The sequence below is a fragment of the Alexandromys fortis genome, unplaced genomic scaffold (genome assembly GCF_014885135.2).
Source record: "Alexandromys fortis isolate MF-2015 unplaced genomic scaffold, M_Fortis_MF-2015_v1.1 scaffold_18, whole genome shotgun sequence".
NCBI classification, from domain to species: Eukaryota; Metazoa; Chordata; class Mammalia; order Rodentia; family Cricetidae; genus Alexandromys; species Alexandromys fortis.
Genome location: NW_026067897.1, coordinates 18,716,138 through 18,733,924, shown reverse-complemented (window position 1 = coordinate 18,733,924; position 17,787 = coordinate 18,716,138). Strand labels below are relative to the sequence as shown.

The 17,787-nt window shown below is 44.2% G+C and overlaps 1 protein-coding gene and 1 non-coding gene across 3 annotated transcripts in view; both read right to left on the bottom strand.

Moving 5' to 3' along the window:
• Positions 1-17,787, bottom strand: part of Abca1 (ATP binding cassette subfamily A member 1) — a 114,867-nt gene that overhangs the window by 53,873 nt on the left and 43,207 nt on the right. For both annotated transcript variants that reach the window (XM_050164778.1, XM_050164771.1), the window contains exons 6-8: positions 10,426-10,547; positions 8,294-8,470; positions 112-204 (exon numbers count right to left, since the gene is read on the bottom strand). In XM_050164778.1, coding sequence (XP_050020735.1) covers positions 112-204; positions 8,294-8,470; positions 10,426-10,547 — 392 coding nt within the window. The remainder of the gene's footprint in view (positions 1-111; positions 205-8,293; positions 8,471-10,425; positions 10,548-17,787) is intronic.
• On the bottom strand, positions 11,508-11,614 carry LOC126486882 (U6 spliceosomal RNA). The gene has a single exon (XR_007588223.1). It is a non-coding gene; the product is annotated as a U6 spliceosomal RNA (small nuclear RNA).

The window sequence follows — 17,787 nt, the reverse complement described above, 5'->3', positions numbered from 1 at the left end:
AATGACATAGCATGGGATGTTCAAAGTAAAAGGACCATGTCAGCCAAACCCAGCACTAAAGAAAACAATAAGAGCCAGTCTGCTCACTATGGCTGAAAAGACACAACTTACCTCTTGGGCCAGCCCCCCTAAGCTGTTCAGCAATGTTCTGGTGGCTTCCGCCAGCTGCTGGGTCGGGAGAAGAGATGTAGAGTTCAGTCTTGTCTGGAAAGAGAGAGGGGGAAATCCTTTGTCTCTGAGCTCAAATACAAGGCTGAAATCTCTAAATAAAAAATAAACAACTAAATCAAAACCATTCCCAATCTCAAATTTAAAAAAACAAGAAACCAACTTCTAACCAAAATAAAGAACATTGTACAATTACTCTAACCGCATGCCTACATGTTTAGTTTTCTTCAGGTAAAAATTTCTCTCTGATAGATGACTACAGAAATACAAACCTAAAGCTACTGAACAGACATACACTTCTTTCCTAGGCATACACTTCTATGTGTGCATGTGTGTGTTGTGCATGCTTGTGCATGCGTGTTCAATGAAATTCTGACCAGAAAGTCCTAGCTTTATCTACACTTCTACAAGACACATGTTTATAGATATGGCCTTGAGACAAGAGTCCGTGATGGCTCACAAAAGAAGGGAGTAAAGATAAAATCAACAGTAACCAAAACAAGATAATAATTCTTTTTTTCTCTGTGGAGTCAGCACTGTTTTGAACACCGAAAATTTAACACAGAACACTGTTTTTATGTCAAGAGTTAATCAACACTTTGCATTTACTAATTAAAGTATTTAGCTGTTATGATACATAGCCTAGCTGCACAGTAAACATGAGAAAAATAATTGGGCCTAAAGGAAAGATAAATCACAGCAGAAACGCTAAGGGAAAAAAAAAAAAAAAAAAAAAAAAACAACCTCAGAAGCTTTGAAACCAGAATTGCCGCAGAAGGAATTCCAACTTCAGTTCCATGGCTAGGAAGGACCAGGAAGAAAAATCTCTAGAGTGAGGGGATGCAGGATTTCTAAGTGGATTCTGTTTCGCTTTATTCAATATTGTAACAAAACCTTGAGAATTTTAGACTGTTCTGACAACACTGGTCACGTCAGAGACTGCTGCAAAATCCTAACACTGGAGCTACATGGAAAGCACCAGAGGTAGACAGGACTGATGGTAAGAAATAGCTGTGGAGACAGTCTTCCGCCTGTATCTTTGATGAAGTGAATTCCAAATGCAGAATAGTGAGTCCTGGAAGCCCATTTCTAAGAAAATCTGCCTATGAGAGAACGGGCACAGCTGGACCCCTGGGCTCGACTGGGAGGGCTTTCCTAGGAGAATCAAGTCCCAGAATTCCTGCACTCAGTCCCCCAAGGGACCGGTGGAAACTTGTAAACGCTATCTATACTCAGGGACATCTGTGATACAACTCACGGATCACGTCAATGGCTGCTCCTTCCAGAGAGAGGGACTCAGGGACAGAAACAGTGGGCAGCTCTGTTTCACTTTCTCTCTGTGGATTCACTTTATAACTGAAGATCGGTGCAACGGAAGTTGAACCTGTGATTTCCCACAGTCTGGGAGACACTTACATACTGAGAGGTCCTAATCAGAAGCGGCAGGAGGTAAAATGGCTTTGTGTTTATCATGGCCTACCCCCATGATGACGGATGTTCAGGATTATAAAGCAAAAATAAACAGGGCAAAACAAACTTGTCAATCTAATGCATTTCTAAAATCTGAAGTGTATGTGGGTACATTTCTTTTTTTTTAAATATTTATTATGTATACAATATTCTGCCTGTGTATATGCCTGTAGGCCAGAAGAGGGCACCAGACCCCATTACAGATGGTTGTGAGCCACCATGTGGTTGCTGGGAATCGAACTCAGGACCTTTGGAAGAACAGGCAATGCTTTTAACCTCTGAGCCATCTCTACATTTCTTTTTTGAGGTCTACAGAAACCTAGGCAAGTGACTCAAATCCCCCTGTCTCCATACCCTCAGCTACTCTGCCACAGAAGAGAAATCGCTGCACATCACAGAGTTCTCTAGACACCGAATCGCACGACACTAAGTTCTTTGTTCAGCAAGCCTCAATAATTTCATCTTCCCCTTCTTCTTTCCTTCCTCTAATCTTACTACCAGCTGTTCCTGGCTGCTGGGTTTCCCAGTACTCAAGACAACAACTGCCCTCCTCTGTGCTGAGCTCTGTGTCAATCAATCCGGTCTACAAGACACCGAATGCAGGAGATAGTTCTACCCTCAGTGGTATGGTGTAGCCGGTCCCAAGTGGCTTCTCCGTCTCAACAAATCTGCATCTTAATAAGTGATGATTTCCCTCTCTATGGCTTTTAACTTGGACCGTTTGGGGTAAGCTTATTCTTTTTTTTTTTTTTTCAACAGCTCAAACACTGTAGGCATGCACCCTGCACCTCCCTACATACCCTTGAGTGTAACGAGCCTTCGATACAAACACAAGGACCTGGTTACCTCTGCCATAAGCACTGGACCTTCCATAAGCAATGTCTGATGAGATGATCTGACTGTCAATAGTCTGAACTGTGGTCTGTTGGCTTAATTGATGCACTGAGGTATTGGCCTCTTATTGACTAAACCAATCCATACATAATATGGTGCAGTAGTCACTGCCAGTGTGAGAACTTTTCACAACAATTAAAAAAAAAATTCAGGGCTGATGAGACGAACCAAGAAGCTGACTGCCAAGTCTCATTACCTGAACCCGACCACCAGGACATGGTGGAAGAAGAGATCTGCCTCCCACAAACTGACCTCTAGTCGATCTCCACTTGTGTGCCATGGCATGTGAGTGCGATTCACAAATAAAACATCATTTCAAAGTCATTTTAAATACATGTTCTGTATACTTGAACAATATCAGCGACCTGCAGCTGATACAAGCTGATGTTCAAGGCACAGACTGATGTAATAGAGTTAAAAATACATGCACATAATTCAAATTCAGCATCAGTCTCAAGCTTGGATTATCTAAATATTTTTGCTGCAGACCTCATTCTATTTTTTTTTCTGCCTGGATATTACAGGATACAGAGATGGAACTGATGGAAATCAGCAGAATGAAATGTTTCAAACTGACAGCCAAAAGATAAGCCATTTGATGGCTGCTCCTGGATCTGCTAGATAGTCGTTTCCCATCCTACCTCATTATTTATAAGTAAATTCTTGATAGATTAAAAAGCCGAAGGAAAACTGGAAGTTTAAAACAAATTGGAGAAAATATTAGAAAATATATTTATGAACCTGGGGTAAGAATTTTAAATATAGAATTTAAATATAAAAATAGGATCCAACCCAAAAGAAGGAAGTGAATTCATTCTTAACTGAAATAAATCTGTATATCAAATGATATCACAAATGACTATAAAAATTAAGTCAAAGACAAGAATAATGAGATTTTTAAAAATTTTAGCATAAAATGGAATACCAGATAGCAGTTAATATGAACCAGACTCACACGATCAACATTGATAAATCTCAAAAACACAGAGCTTCACAAAAAAGAACAGGGGCAGCCCAGCACACACATGTATGCATACAGGTGAACACATGCAAGCCCATACTATTCACTGCTGTTCACAGAATTTAATATGTGCAACATGATGTTAAAAAAAAAATACAACTTCAGAATCGGGACTGCCTCTGAGGAAGCAGATAGGGTTACACAGGTGACCTGTGGAGAGTGACCCACTGATGATGTTCCTTCCTTTTCTTATTCCTTTTTGTTTTTTTAACATTTGAAATGTTTGCTAAGCTTCTCTTTAACTCAAAACAATTACAATAAATGGGGCAGGATGACGGGTGTGGATGAAGGAAGGTAGAATACATATCAGATCTAAAGAGCAGCTAATTCCATTAAACACAGTTAACCTAAGAAACAAATTAGGCCTTGAAACCTTAGCACAGAATGGCATCCACATCCGCCAGTCACTGTGGCGTCCTGCTCACACTTCCCTGATGAAGGCAAAGTCTGCCACAACACTGCTCCCAAAAGCTTCAGCAATGCACTCAAAGCACTCAGGAATGCACAGCCCAGAATTCCATTGTGTCTTCTTGACTGAGAACATCCTCTTGACTATGAATTCAATTAAGTCCCTATTGTCCACCGTAAGAAAGGGATTTCCTTGCGTGGAGTAAAGAAAGGAGTACAGAAAAAAATAAGCTATTTAGTTAAGGGCTGTCTGTACTCTCTGTTATTTAGCTTAACGGGAAGGCATGCATTGTTTGATATATTTAGATCATCACTAAATGCCATAATATCATAGACTATTAGCCTTCCAACCTCAAGAATCAGACACCATTCCCTCATCACTGAGACAAAGGCGACCCAGAACCAGAGCCCCAAACTATCTAGGACAAGCCTCATTTCAGCTCACTTTACAAAACCTGTGAAGTTCTCAATTATGCTGTCTCAGATAGAGAGAGCCACTATGGGGTTAGGGAGAAACCTGGTACTAGGAAAATCCCAAGAATCCACACGGATGAGCCCAGCTAAGACTCCTAGCAACAGTGGAGAGGGCGCCCAAACTGGCCTTCCCCTGTAGTCAGATTGGTGACTACCCCAACCATCATCACATGGTCTTGATCCAGTAACTGATGGTACCAGATACAGAGATCCACAACCAAGTACCAGGCCGAGCTTTGGGAATCCATTTGAAGAGAGGGAGGAGGGAATACATAATAAATAAGTGAGATCAAGATCATGATGGAGAAATCTACAGAGACAGTTGAACCGAGCTCATGTTAACTCATTAACTCTAGGCCAATAGCTGTGGAGCCTATAGGAGACTGAACTAAATCCTCCGTATGTATGAGATAATGGGGAAGACTGGACTATCTGAAGGGCTCCTGGCAGTAGGACTAGGATCTATCCCTTATGCATGAGCTAGCTTGTTGGAGCCCATTCCCTATGGTAAGAGATGCTATGCTCAACTTTAATGAAGGGGGAGGGGCTTGGTCCTGCCCCAACTCAATGTACCAGACTTTGTTTACTCCCTATGATAGTCCTTACCCATTGGGAGGAGTGTATAGAAGGTGGGCTAGAGGGGAGCAGTAGGGGGACGGGAAAAGGAGTGAGAGGGAGAACTGGTTGGAATGTAAATAAATAAGACAAAATAAAAAATAAAATAAAGGGAAAATTATCCCCTCAATAAAGTTGGTCCTAAAAGTCCACTAGAATGAAAACTCCACAGGCATCTCATCTGTCTTGCCCACGAGTGAACCTCAGTTCCTAAACAGAGTAAATACAAATAGCGAGCAGACAAACAGTAAACAGTCGGATTTTGTTGAATGGATATTTCAAAAAGAGATGCCCTGCTTCCCACTATGCATCATAACCCTGGCCGGGTACTGTTTATCATGCATCAGAGCGAGTGAGAAAAAGCAGACTTAAAGAGGGATCAATAAAAGCCTGGGGCACTTAGAGAGCATTCTCCAATCCAAAGGTAGTGGCAGCGGGTGCACTACTTCCTAATGATAGTCACACCCTAATCTGGGATTCGTGAATACATTACATAATAGGGCAGCACGTGCTCATGGAGATAATTTGGTAAATGGAACTCAAAACAAGGAAATCATCTGGGACTACTTGGATGGGCGGATCTAATGACGGCAGCCCTCAAAAGCACAGAACTCTCTCTGCCTGGAGACAGAGGGATATGGCAGAAGAGATGTGTGAAAGGACGGGAGAGACAGCATTGCCTTTAAAAGCAGAGACCCATGCCCGTGGCCAAAAGCCAGAATAGGGACTTCTGGCCTACAACTGTAAGGAACTGAACTGAGCTGGTACCCTAAATGAGCTCACGGCAAACAAGTCTTCAGAGTCTCCAAAAAGACACCGAACCCTGCCAATACCTTGACTTCCGTCTAGATGTACTCCCAAGGTACCCAGACTTCGGCCCTTCAGGACTGTGAGCTAATAAATACAGGCACGGTTAAGCTCCTGTGTGTACGGTAATTTATCACAAAAGCAGAAGGAAAAACAAAGCCACGCAGCAGCAGGGACCCTGACAACTGAAGCAAGTAAATTGTTCTGGCCAACTCTGCTGCTCCAATACCATTGCTCTCTCCTACAGTGCAAAGGGAAGTGGAGGCTGTAGTGGGGAGGCAGACAGACCCCCACACATTTTCCCATCCTGTCTCTGGGGAATGTGCAGAAAGGAACATCAAGGCAAAGTTCAGAGAAGGCGAAGGAAGTTCACCTGCTATGCTAGCCCACATGGATAGCCAAATCTACCTGGACACTCAGCATTGGCAGTATGTTCATGACCTTCATTGTAGGGCCCTGGTCTGCCCTTATTCCTGGGGTGCATCTCGAGGACAATTTCTGGTCAACATGACCAAGCATTCTGCCCTTATTCCTGGGGCGCATACAGTTTCTGACGTTACACTCCATGAGTTCACCGTAGACATAGAGGGCCATTCATCTATCTGTCTCTGTCTTCACTGGAAAGCCACCCTTTTGAGAATCTCAACTAAGCAGGGTACCCGGAACAATTCTCACATAAGACATACTCAATAAATATTGTTCGCTAAATGAGTAAGTCTGGAGGTTGGAGCTTGGTTGGTGGGTTTTGTTTCGGGATTTTGGCAGTATCTGGACCAACAATGTCATTGTTCATTGACAAATTCTTCAGGATTGCTTTGTTTATTCTACCTCTGAGTCCTAACACTGATCCTTAGGAGGAAACAGATGGATTCCAAGTTGAAACCCGAGCTGTGAAGGGACAGATGGTGAGGTCGTGGGGTCATTCTACTGGGAAGGTAGTTCCGACACTCTAAGAAAGGGGGGATTGGACTGGGCTGTAAACACCAGAGGTGTTCAAGAAGTAAACTGAAGGGAAAGCGAATGGATGGACACCAGAGTCAATTTCTGTGTCTTCCAAAATAGCTCATAATCCTAAATTTGAAGGACAAATGCTTACCTCTGTATCTTATAATGAAGCAAAGCAGCCCCCAGGCACGATTCCACAACACACCTTTCACGCCAGTTGTAATAACCTTGACCCTCTATGTCTCACAAAGATCGCTATGTAGCACTGTTGCCTGGAGCACTCGCAAACGTCTCCAACACAGAAATACATCCTACTTGAGATTATAGGGACAGAAGCTACAACCAGTGCAATCACAACCACCGAAGCAAGCACCTGGTAGGTTTTAAAGCCCTGAAACAGAATTAATGCCGTCAGGAGTAAGGAAACATTAAGCTGGTGACAACCGCTGGCATGTATGCACACCACAGCCGCACCTAGAAGAAAACCCACAGTCTGGCTACCACCTCTGGCTCAGGCAACAGCTAGAGACTAGGGTTAAGACATGTGCAAGAACTTCTTCAGAGTTCAGAGAGTCTACTCTGAGCTAGTTCTAAAGCCCACTCCAAGGCATGACGGAGGCTCAGGATCCTGATGGAAACTGAGCATCTTAGGACCCCCGAGGAGTGCCCAGTTCTCCATAATGAAATCCAGTTTCACAGAGTTCAATGTGATCACATGCCATCTGAGTAGAACAAAGAATCTGTCTTTTCAGAGAACCGACAGACACAACAGCTCTCTCTGGGGAACAAAAGCAGAGTGCTGGGTGTTGCAGAATATCACTGGAGGCATTTCTCGAGAGATCTCAAGAAACTCACAGATAGATTTATTCTAGAATCTCTACAGTCAAAACCCTGATGATCAACACACCCAGGCTTACTTGCATTCCTTGGTTCTGCTTTGTTTTGTGAGTGTGTCTTCCTAATACAATTTTGTTATTGGTTGAGCTAATTAATTTTATGTGGTCTTACCCAATCCCAGTGCTTTGCTATCTAGCCAAAATCTCTCCCTTCTGCTGGTTTTAAAAACACTAGTAAGTATCCATTTCCTATTAATTATTTCAAGACTTCTTAAAAGGCATGTGCATGCGTGTGTGCGGACGCGTATGCTTGTGTGTGCGTGTGTGTGTGTGTGTGTGTGTATCTTTCTTTGAATGGACTCTTCCTCAGGAACACAGTATTAAAAAATGTGAGAGACAGGTCTTCTCTAGTTGAAACAGGCACAAGAGACTATGGGTCTGGACTCAGCCACACCCAGAGCATTCTTCTCAAACTTACCCCTTGGGAAATGGACTGAAATTTGAAAGATCATTCAGAAGATGACTGGGCTAAATTATATCACCAAGTCCCAGCCAGCCCCACGTTTCTACAAAGACAAATCATGTTGTCCAGGAAAGACGGCACATTCCCCAGGCCTCGGAGCTTGAAGCCTCTGCACAGGGCACGTCCACTCACCATGACCGGCTTCAGGATGTCCATGTTGTAGCGCAGCACTCGCTCCGCGGCATCTAGCTTCTCCCTTGGTAAACCACAAAGGGCAGACACTTCCGGGCCACCCAGCCGAATGATTTTTTCTAGACTTGATCCATTACACAGACTGGCCAAATGTAACTGGTAGCCTTGCAAAAATACCTGGAAGGGTTTCGTGTAAGGAGAGAAGACAAAGAAGGATGAGGATAGAAAGTCGGGGGCTGGAAGCCTTTGGGGGAGCTTCACGTCAGCGCAACGTGGGTGATGGTAAGCAGCGCACCGCCGCTGCCGTGGTCACCTCACAGGTTAGGTCTGTTTGCTGAACTCTGGGATAAATCAAGACACGATCTGCCACACGCTTCAAAACTGCGTGTATGACTCAGTATCTGAACACTGTTGTCCCTCTAACACATGGAAATCCTTAAGTCTTTTTTGCAATGTGACTGGAATATATGATACAGTTCATGGAAACCTAGAGTCTAAACCCCTGGAACCATTAAAGTCATCCTAACTATTCAGGAATTTATAACATTGGAAATTCGGTTCAATCATAGAAAAAAAATATATACTGTAAATCTGCATAGATATTCAACAAATGCATAGAACCATGTTCAAGGAATGCCAGGATTGGAAATATTTTGTTTTATTTGCCCCCAAAAACAAATATGGAAAAGCAGGCCTCTACCAAGTCTCCAGCAGGCCAGTTCTAAGTTATTCGTACCTGTTTTCTTGACAGTAAACTCACCAGGGAACCTCTTTTTGGTCTTGCATTTTGACCTGGTTAGCCTTTCTAGGCATACATCTGAGCCTCACTATCCAGCAGACAGAAATCTCTGTCGTAAGATGGAGCTGTCTTTGTTTACGGGGTTCATATTTGTATCCACAGCAGTAGAATGGCCTTTGTTGTACGGATGAACATATGACTCAGGCTCTTTACAACATGACCACTTCTCTACCAGCTTAATGAATGCATCCACCCTGGTCTCAGGGCAATGTGAGAGACAAACCCGAAGTCTCTCAACGCCCATGCAGTTTTGTAAGCCCTGCTGAGTATCTGACCCTCCGTGGTGGCCACTCCATTTTCACCTTCTTCCCGATACTCAAGTACCCTTCAGGCTTACTCCTGTCTTTTTCACCATTCTGTGATGAAGAACCCCGACAACACCGAAACTCTAATTACCATGCAAAGACCTGCCCGGGATGCCTCTTATTTTAAACCGATGGCATGTAACAGATATGAAATTGGCAGGGGGCAATGGAAATTATGCTAAACGCAACGATTTCAAAAGCCTGCTGCCTCTGGCCTACCTCCCAGCCACACAATTGGTAAACACAAGGCATATTTTCCTAGTTTCCTAAGAGCACGCAGTAAGCACATTTTTTTAATTTTAAAAATTCTCAGCCGTGTGAAGCAAAGATCTCTTCGAGCACAAACACCCCACTACTTCTGCTTACTGCAAAGTCAAGCCAGCATAGAGGCATAAGGCCATGTGTGGGGTCAATTCTCCTTTCTGCCAGAGAATACAGTTTAAAAAAAAAAGTTTTGATTTTATTAAAGTCACGCACACTGCCCAGGAGCTGTATGAGAATAAATGATACGCGGGAAGTCCTCTAGGAACCTAAAACGAAAATTCCATGTAAACACTAATATTACACTTCAAATTTTAATAGACTTGTCTTTACGCGTCTTCCCTATCTTTAAAACAAAGCATAGAGTGTTTTGTTTAATCTTTTGTGACAGATTCCAGTTCAAGAATCTGGCTCTTATTTCAGAATTATGTTTTAATTTTTTTTTGTTGCTGTTTAGTTGTTATTTTTAAAAAAAAAAATGTTTAATTCACCCTAACATAAAATATAAGCCCCTTAGGCGGAAGTCATCACAAAGCCAAAGGACAGACACAAAATCAGGTTCATTTCAACACTGGATGCTGGGCGACACATTCCACTCACTGTAGGGTGTGTCCATGCCAACTAAAGCGGAGAGTACCAACAGAGGTGAAAACACACGTGTGCTCGAACTACTTCCTTCACAGCTTCTTCTTTATTTATTTCCAAGCCCTCCAACCACGGAACAGTGATCGGGCCCACGGACTGAGCAGAAGGCGGCGGCGGCTTACCTTCTGGAGACTGACATCAGCCCGCAGCAGGCTGTCCACAGTCGGGCTTGGGAGGGACAGGTTCTGATGAAGGAATCCAGAGAAGGTCTCATTGTCCACCAGGAAATCCTGGAGCTTCAAATCTATTGAGAAATGGTGTTTTGTTTACATTTAATAACTCTAAGAAGGCTCAACCACATGGGGCAGGAGGAGAAGAACAGAATATTGATTGCTTCATTGTAAACGGATGGGTGACCACAGGCTTCTGGCTCCCCTACGCCGAAAAGCGAGTTGCAGGAGCTTAGTCTCGCTGGGAAAGACAGGAAAGGATTACTTTCCGATGTCATGTTGAACCACACTCAGTGTGTGTTCCCACACTCCAACAGCCTAACGGGGTTGTCACACACATGGTCTTCCCTTGTTTCCCACTGAGAAACCAAACCTTTAAAATGATCTCATCCATCCTACCTAAGATTTGTGACATGAGCCCGGCTGCTCCTGACTCCCCAGTGCTCTGTCGTGTGGCTAAAACTGAAAATAGCAAAGGCCTGATTTCCACAAGCCATGGGGGCTAATCTCCTGCATCAGCCGGTAATGGTTCTCTAACTTCTCTGTGGATCGGAATCGCTTGATGGCTTGCTTCAGCTAGACTGCTGGACACAGCCCCGGAGCATCTGATTCAGGCCGCTTGTGATACAGCCGGAGCATCTGCACATATAGCAAGCTCTTAGGTGGTTCTGATGCTGCCGGTATGGGGACCACACTTTCAAGAATCACCGGGGTAACCTCTGATGCATATCCAGGGGCTTTTACAGATGCGGCCATGGGATACAGTGCTGTAAAGCCCCAAGTTCAAACACAGAAGGAAATATGTAAACTTATCTTTAAAAAAAAATGACCCTTCACTAAATGCATTGACTTCTAAGGGCTCTCACGCTGACTCCCATTAAGCAATTAGCTCACCAAGTGCATCCTGGAGAGGCTTCAGCCCAGGGTCATGAAATAGAAAAGGCACTGATCAAGAATTCGGAATGTTAGTCTCTGGTGGGGGGCTACGTATGATGGTGCCGTTGGAATATTTTATTTATTTATTTTTATTTTTTTTAAATATGGAACGCTTCACGAATTTGCGTGTCATCCTTGCTCAGTGGCCAAGCTAATCTTCTCTGTATCGTTCCAATTTTAGTATATGTGCTACCGAAGCGAGCACCCATTTGAATATTTCTAACATGTTTCTGAGCCTCAGGTACTTTGACTCTGAAGCAAAGGAATTCTGAGTGAAGCTGGGTGGGACCCTCTCACTCTGCCACACCGTCATTTTCCTGCCTTACTTTATCGACTCTGTTTCTTTTTTCTTTCCACTTTAAACTTCTAATAACCCGAATTCTTTTTTTTTTTCAATTTATAAACCAAACCCAAAAAACAAACAACAAAAACCAATCATCTCTGCGACCAAGGACAGGCAGTATTTGCAGAATGGTGACCCACAGGCAAACACACAATCTGACCACTAGAGGGCAAACTTTACAAATAACTTACGGGAAGAATTAAGTTTTGTTTCATCTAAAAACAAAACTAGAGGGTGCACTGATGAGAACAGTTTATCCTGGGGTCTAAAAGGGTCTCCCTACATGGAAACAAGCAGCCCAAGCAGGCTCTCAATAGATCGCCATGATCCAGGCATCTTCTGCCTTGAGCAATATTTGGTGATTTTGAACTCAGGAAGCTCCAGAAAGAAGAGATGGAGACATGGTTCTACTCAAAGCCTGTGCACCTTGCTCCACAGAGGCTCCTAGGTCTGTTAGTCCTCCTCCTTGAAATCAGCATCCCAGCAAGCTGTCACCTGTCTGCTGTTCCATCACAGAAGACCCCACACTGGTACCACTGAATGCAATTCTGAGGTTGCCAAGCCTCAGAGTCCTAAATCTCACTTATGGGGCATGCAAAAACTTCAGTCTCTGGGTCTCAATCCCTTCAGATTCTAAACCAGTAGTTCTAAGGGAGATCACCCACAAATCTTCATTTTAATAAGCTGCCTTAAGAGTTTCAATATAGGGGGCCTGGGAGCCATATATTATGACATGTTATTTTACTTAAATATTGCATGCATTAAACTCTTTTATCTTGGTGTTTCAAATACCTACAGCAAGGCCTGTTGTCAATGTCAGCTGAATAAGTGCTAGAGAAGATTACCAGAAAGATTCCAGAAGGATCTTTCTGTTTAGTGGGTCCAGGAAGAAGCTAAGGCTGTCAGGACCATCCCTAGAACACAGCCCAGGAGTAAGTAAGAATCCTGACCACTAGAATTGTCTTCCCAAACACAAGAAGATCTCAACACCCCAGCATTCCTATGACAGACAGGAGGGAGGGAGGCAGGGAGGCAGGCAGAAGGCTTCAGCTGAGGCTTAATGAAAGTCAGACATGCTTATAACTTAAAAAGAGAGAACTGAGGCTCAGTATGTGCAATACCTTATAACACAGAGAGAGAGAGAGAGAGAGAGAGAGAGAGAGAGAGAGAGAGAGAGAGAGAGAGAGAGAATCAAAAAACCTGGGTTCTGTATCTATTATTTGCCAGATTGTTTGACCTATTTAAACTTCCATGGACCTTACCTATAAAATGAGGGTCTCGAGAGGCCTCTGTATACCCTTGGTAGAACAACAGAAATTTTGAACAAAAACTCAGATCAAACAGTTGAACACAAATTCCTCCTAAGCAAAGCCACAGCAGTACACAGCATCATACTTGGACACTTGAGAATGGCTCCCTCCTTCTGGGCAGCAGAAGTGTGGGAGGTTGACCCAGGCTGCCCTTTCAATGGGTCTCGGTCACCCAGCGACACCCTGGAGACCAGTAAATGCACTTGGCATGTTTATAGGATGCTCCTGTTTCGTCAACAGGATTGGAGCATACAACAGGCTCTTCGGATGGAAAAAAAAATAATACAACAGCTGGATGTGATCAAACTCCAACTGCCTATCCCTGGAATGAGACACAGAAACCAAGAAGCCTGTTAAACAGTCAACAGGCCTTGGCAGTACTTGAGCGTGGTGTGGCTGACTAGCTGGGTGGGGAAGCTGAGGGAGGGCCAAAGATCCCTGGCTACAAACAACTAAAACTTACAGTCTGGTCACGTGGCTATACACACAGTATCTTCTACTGTCATATCGCCACTGACAGCTGCAAGTCATATACACAGGAAGGCAAAACAGTGTGGTGTGCTGGTTCTCAACCTTGGATGCTGCCCGATCCACTTGGGAGCTTTAAAAACTCCCAAAGCCTAGACCGCACCCCAGAACTGCTTGGGGTCTCAGACATTAAAACAAAACCAATGAAAAAAAAATCCCAGCCAAGTTTGAAACATAGGCGGATGTGCTGGCACATGCCAGTAACCTTAGTACTTGGGAGGCAGAGGATTGCAAATCAGTGGCCAGCCTGGGCTACAGAGTAAGTTTCAGGCCAATAGTTACAAAGAGAGATCACACCTCAAGACAAAATTCTATGGGCAAAAAAGGAGTTTGGGGCCATAAAACCTGGAAGGTAGTAGTGTATTCTGCTATCAGTTAGCTGTATAGCCATAAGAAGATTCATTGTCTTGGAGAGGCCATGCTTTATCTAGATAGGAAAATAACAGAATCGACCTTTTGAAGACCTGGAGACTAGAGAGGTTTATAAGCCAGAGCAATAAGTAACTGACTAGTGACAAATGCTTATTAAACGGTAATATATTCACTGTCACTAAAACAGCTGTTGTACTTGGATTTACTCTATACTATATAGCAATACGCAGGAAAAAAAATGAGAACACAGATCTGTCCTCAAGGGGTTTTTCTTGGTTATTATTAAGAGGGATGAAGAGGAGCAGAAATGCCAGGAAGCAGAAGGGTGAGAAAACCAGAGAAAGTTAGTCCATAAAAGCAGTCAGAAGAAGATGACATGATCTGCAAGGATCTCATGAAGGAAATCAGGCTACAGTTCTAGAAAGGAACACAAATCAACCACCCCTAGAATTTAGTGGGGTAAGGATAGTCCCTCTCACGATGGCAGACACCCACAAATCCTGTACTCATGGGGAGTACAGTAAATTCTCAACATATATCCATGAACAAAGAGACGGAGAAAACAAATTCCACAAAGCCCCAGATTTGAGGAGTAGGAGGAAAACAAGAGAGGTGGGAAAAGAAATGGCACAGGGACAGAGTAGAGCAGTTTTGTCCTTGCTGGTGTCTGTCTTCATTATGTAGCTAGCTGGGTAGGGAAAGGAAAATAATGGACCAAGCCAGATGACTGAAACAGTTATTCTTCTTGAGTGAAGACACTGGATGGATGGATGGATGGATGGATGGATGGATGGATGGATGGATGGATGGATGGATAAATGGATGGATAAATGGATGGATAAATGGATGGATAAATGGATGGATAAATGGATGGATAAATGGATGGATAAATGGATGGATGGGCAGATGGATGGGTAGATAAATGAGTGGGTAGATGAGAGGATGGACGGACAGACATATGGATGGGTAGCGGGTGGGTGGGTAGGTGAATAGGCAAATAAACAGATAAATGAGTAGATGGGCATATAGATGATGGATGGATGGATGGATGGATGGATGGATGGATAGATGAAAGAATGAATGGATGGATGGACAGATGGGTGTATAAATGGATGAGTAGATGGATGGATGGGTGTATCGATACTAACGCATGAATGTAAAATGAGCTGATGTGACCTAGGAAATGGCCAGTTTTGAAGAGGTCAAATGCATCCTGTAATGGAAAGGGAGAAGACCAATCAGGACATGAAAGTGAAACAAATGGGGTCAAGATAGCTAGAGTGTCCCCAAGCCTTCTTGATTTCATCAGCCCAAGGGAAGAGATGCATGTGGGAGGCAGTGGCTGGAAACTCAGCAAAAATAAATCAGAGGGAGGTCAAGTCAAGTAATGACACACAGCCTCACAAGCTCACACACATAATCCCAACTATTAGGGAGGCTGAAATAGGAGGTCAAGATCTTCTTGGCCCACAATATGTGTTCAAGGCAAGCCTGGGCAACCCAGTGAGAGACATCCTACCTCAAAATAAAAATCTGAAAAGGCTGTAGGTATGTTTCAATGATTAGAGCACTTACTTAGTAGGCACGAAGCTGTGTGTTCCATCCCCAGTACCAGAATAAGTAAGTGAACAAACCAGCAAACAACAACATTGATAGTAGCATCCACCTCCCCAGGCTGACAGCGAGGGCTGAGTGAGCAATGTCTGTGCACGCTGGGGAAATTCCCGTGCTGAGTGACACGCTCCTTAAAGAACTGCTAATCTTATCCTGCTCAGGGACGCTGCCCTCATTAGCTGAGCAGCTGTGTTCAGAAGAGACACAGAGAGAAGGGACTTTGCCAAGAACACTGGGGGGTCAAATTCACAGCTGGAAAGATGTGTCTGTGTGTGCACATGTGTGTACACACAGATTTATGCATGTATTAAGCATTTGCCTGGATGAGTTCCCAGGTGGGATAGAACTATTCTTCCTTTTCTTTTTTCCCTCTGCCGATACTGTTTACAAGAAAGGGCCAAGGCTCACTCAAGAGTCTATTCAGAACTTCATGAAAAAAATGAGTAAAAGCCAAGCCCAATGGCACAGGCCTGTTATAGCCCAGCTATCTGGGGCTCTGGGGCAGCATCAGCCACTTAACAACTCTTTGTTGCACAAAGAAAAATGGGGAAATGGGCAGGGATAGAACATTCTACCATGCAGAAGCCCCAGTTCAATCCTTGGTACTACACAAAAGGAAAGAGAGAGAGAAGGAAGGAAGATGCAAATGGAGGGGAAAAAAGAAAAAAGGAACCTAACATTTTATAGAAAACCAACAAGAAGGATCACATTGTCTGGCAACTGCAAGGCCAGACACAAGTAGATGGCCAGCAACACATCAGGCATTCTAGAGAAGACAAAGGACAATTGCTGGGACAGACACTGCCACTCAGTCATCTAACTCTATCCAAATGAGTTGACATGGACTGGCTTTTATGATCTGTGGAGTATGTGGTTGGGGAAAATGTTCCCTGAAAAATTATTTTCCATGTTATCTGAGAGGAACACATGGTCCAAGAGAGCCAGCACTGGAGATAGACATCAGAAAGGCTGAGCTCAAATACTGGCTCTGCCCCCCACCACCTCTGTGACTATGAACCTCACTTGGCTCCTTTCCTTGGTCTCTCTTGGCCTCAGTTTTCTTGGACCTCAAATGGAGTTAGGGCCAACAAGACGGCTTCGCTGGGAAAGCAGCTGCCACCAAATCTGACCACCCAATCTCAATCCCCGGGACCCACATGGGGTGACTTTCACATGTTGTCCTTCACACCCCACCCCAACACAGACAAAACAAATAAATAAAAAGCAAAAAAAAGTTTTAAAAATAAAATGAAACTAATAACACTCATAGATTGGTGTGGGAAAGCAAAGATTACAAATGGGAACTCGACAGTGGGGCTGGGAAGATGGCTCACTCAGTAAAACACCTACTGGGCAAGCGCAAGAAACTGAACTCCTGCCCCAAGACCCATGTGAAAAGTCATGGACCATGAAGCATGGCTGCAATCACAGTGCTGGGGAGGTGGAGACAGCCCATACCTGAGGCTTGCTGGCCGGTTGGTATATCCAGATCAGCGAGCTCCAGGTTCAGTGAGAGAGCCTAAATCCCTAAGTGACCTCTGACCTAAAATGTACACACACACACACACACACACACACACACACACACACACACTCATGCAAGATCAAGAGCCTGGAGTATTTACATGAGATGGTGTGATAACTGTCACAAAGTATGACAGAAAGCTATATGCAACAAAAGGCCAAGTGAGTTCTCTCGGCACAACCCCTTCGACATAGACCACAGTACCTGAGTGGCTGGACCTAGCTTCCTGATGGGCCTATGAGGCAAACAGCAGCCCAACCACGTCCCTGGGGCTCTGAACACTGTGAAGCAGGGCAAAGGGGAGGAGAACGGGAAAACAAGAGGTTGGCGTCTAAAAGGAACAAACAGATGAGATGCCTCCGTGGGCTGGCAAAGGGTAAGACACAATCCTGGGTTTCTTGCTGTTCATCTGGGTCAGGCCTCTGTGCCCCAGCTAAGGAAACCTACCACAGGCAGACAGAGGCTGGTGGTAAAGAGAAGCCCTATCCCTGGGGGTCTTCCTGGCCAATGAAGTGTTCCCTCCCTTCTCTACTGCCTGCCTGCTGGAATACAGGCTTGGGAGGGGAGGAGAGAGAAGGAGAAGGGCGGGAGGCAGCAGAGGAAGGCGGAGGAGGGAAATCCTGGCACCCATCACCTAGGTTACTCTCGGTCAGTGCCCTCTCCAAGCCCCAGCTTAAGTTTCAAGA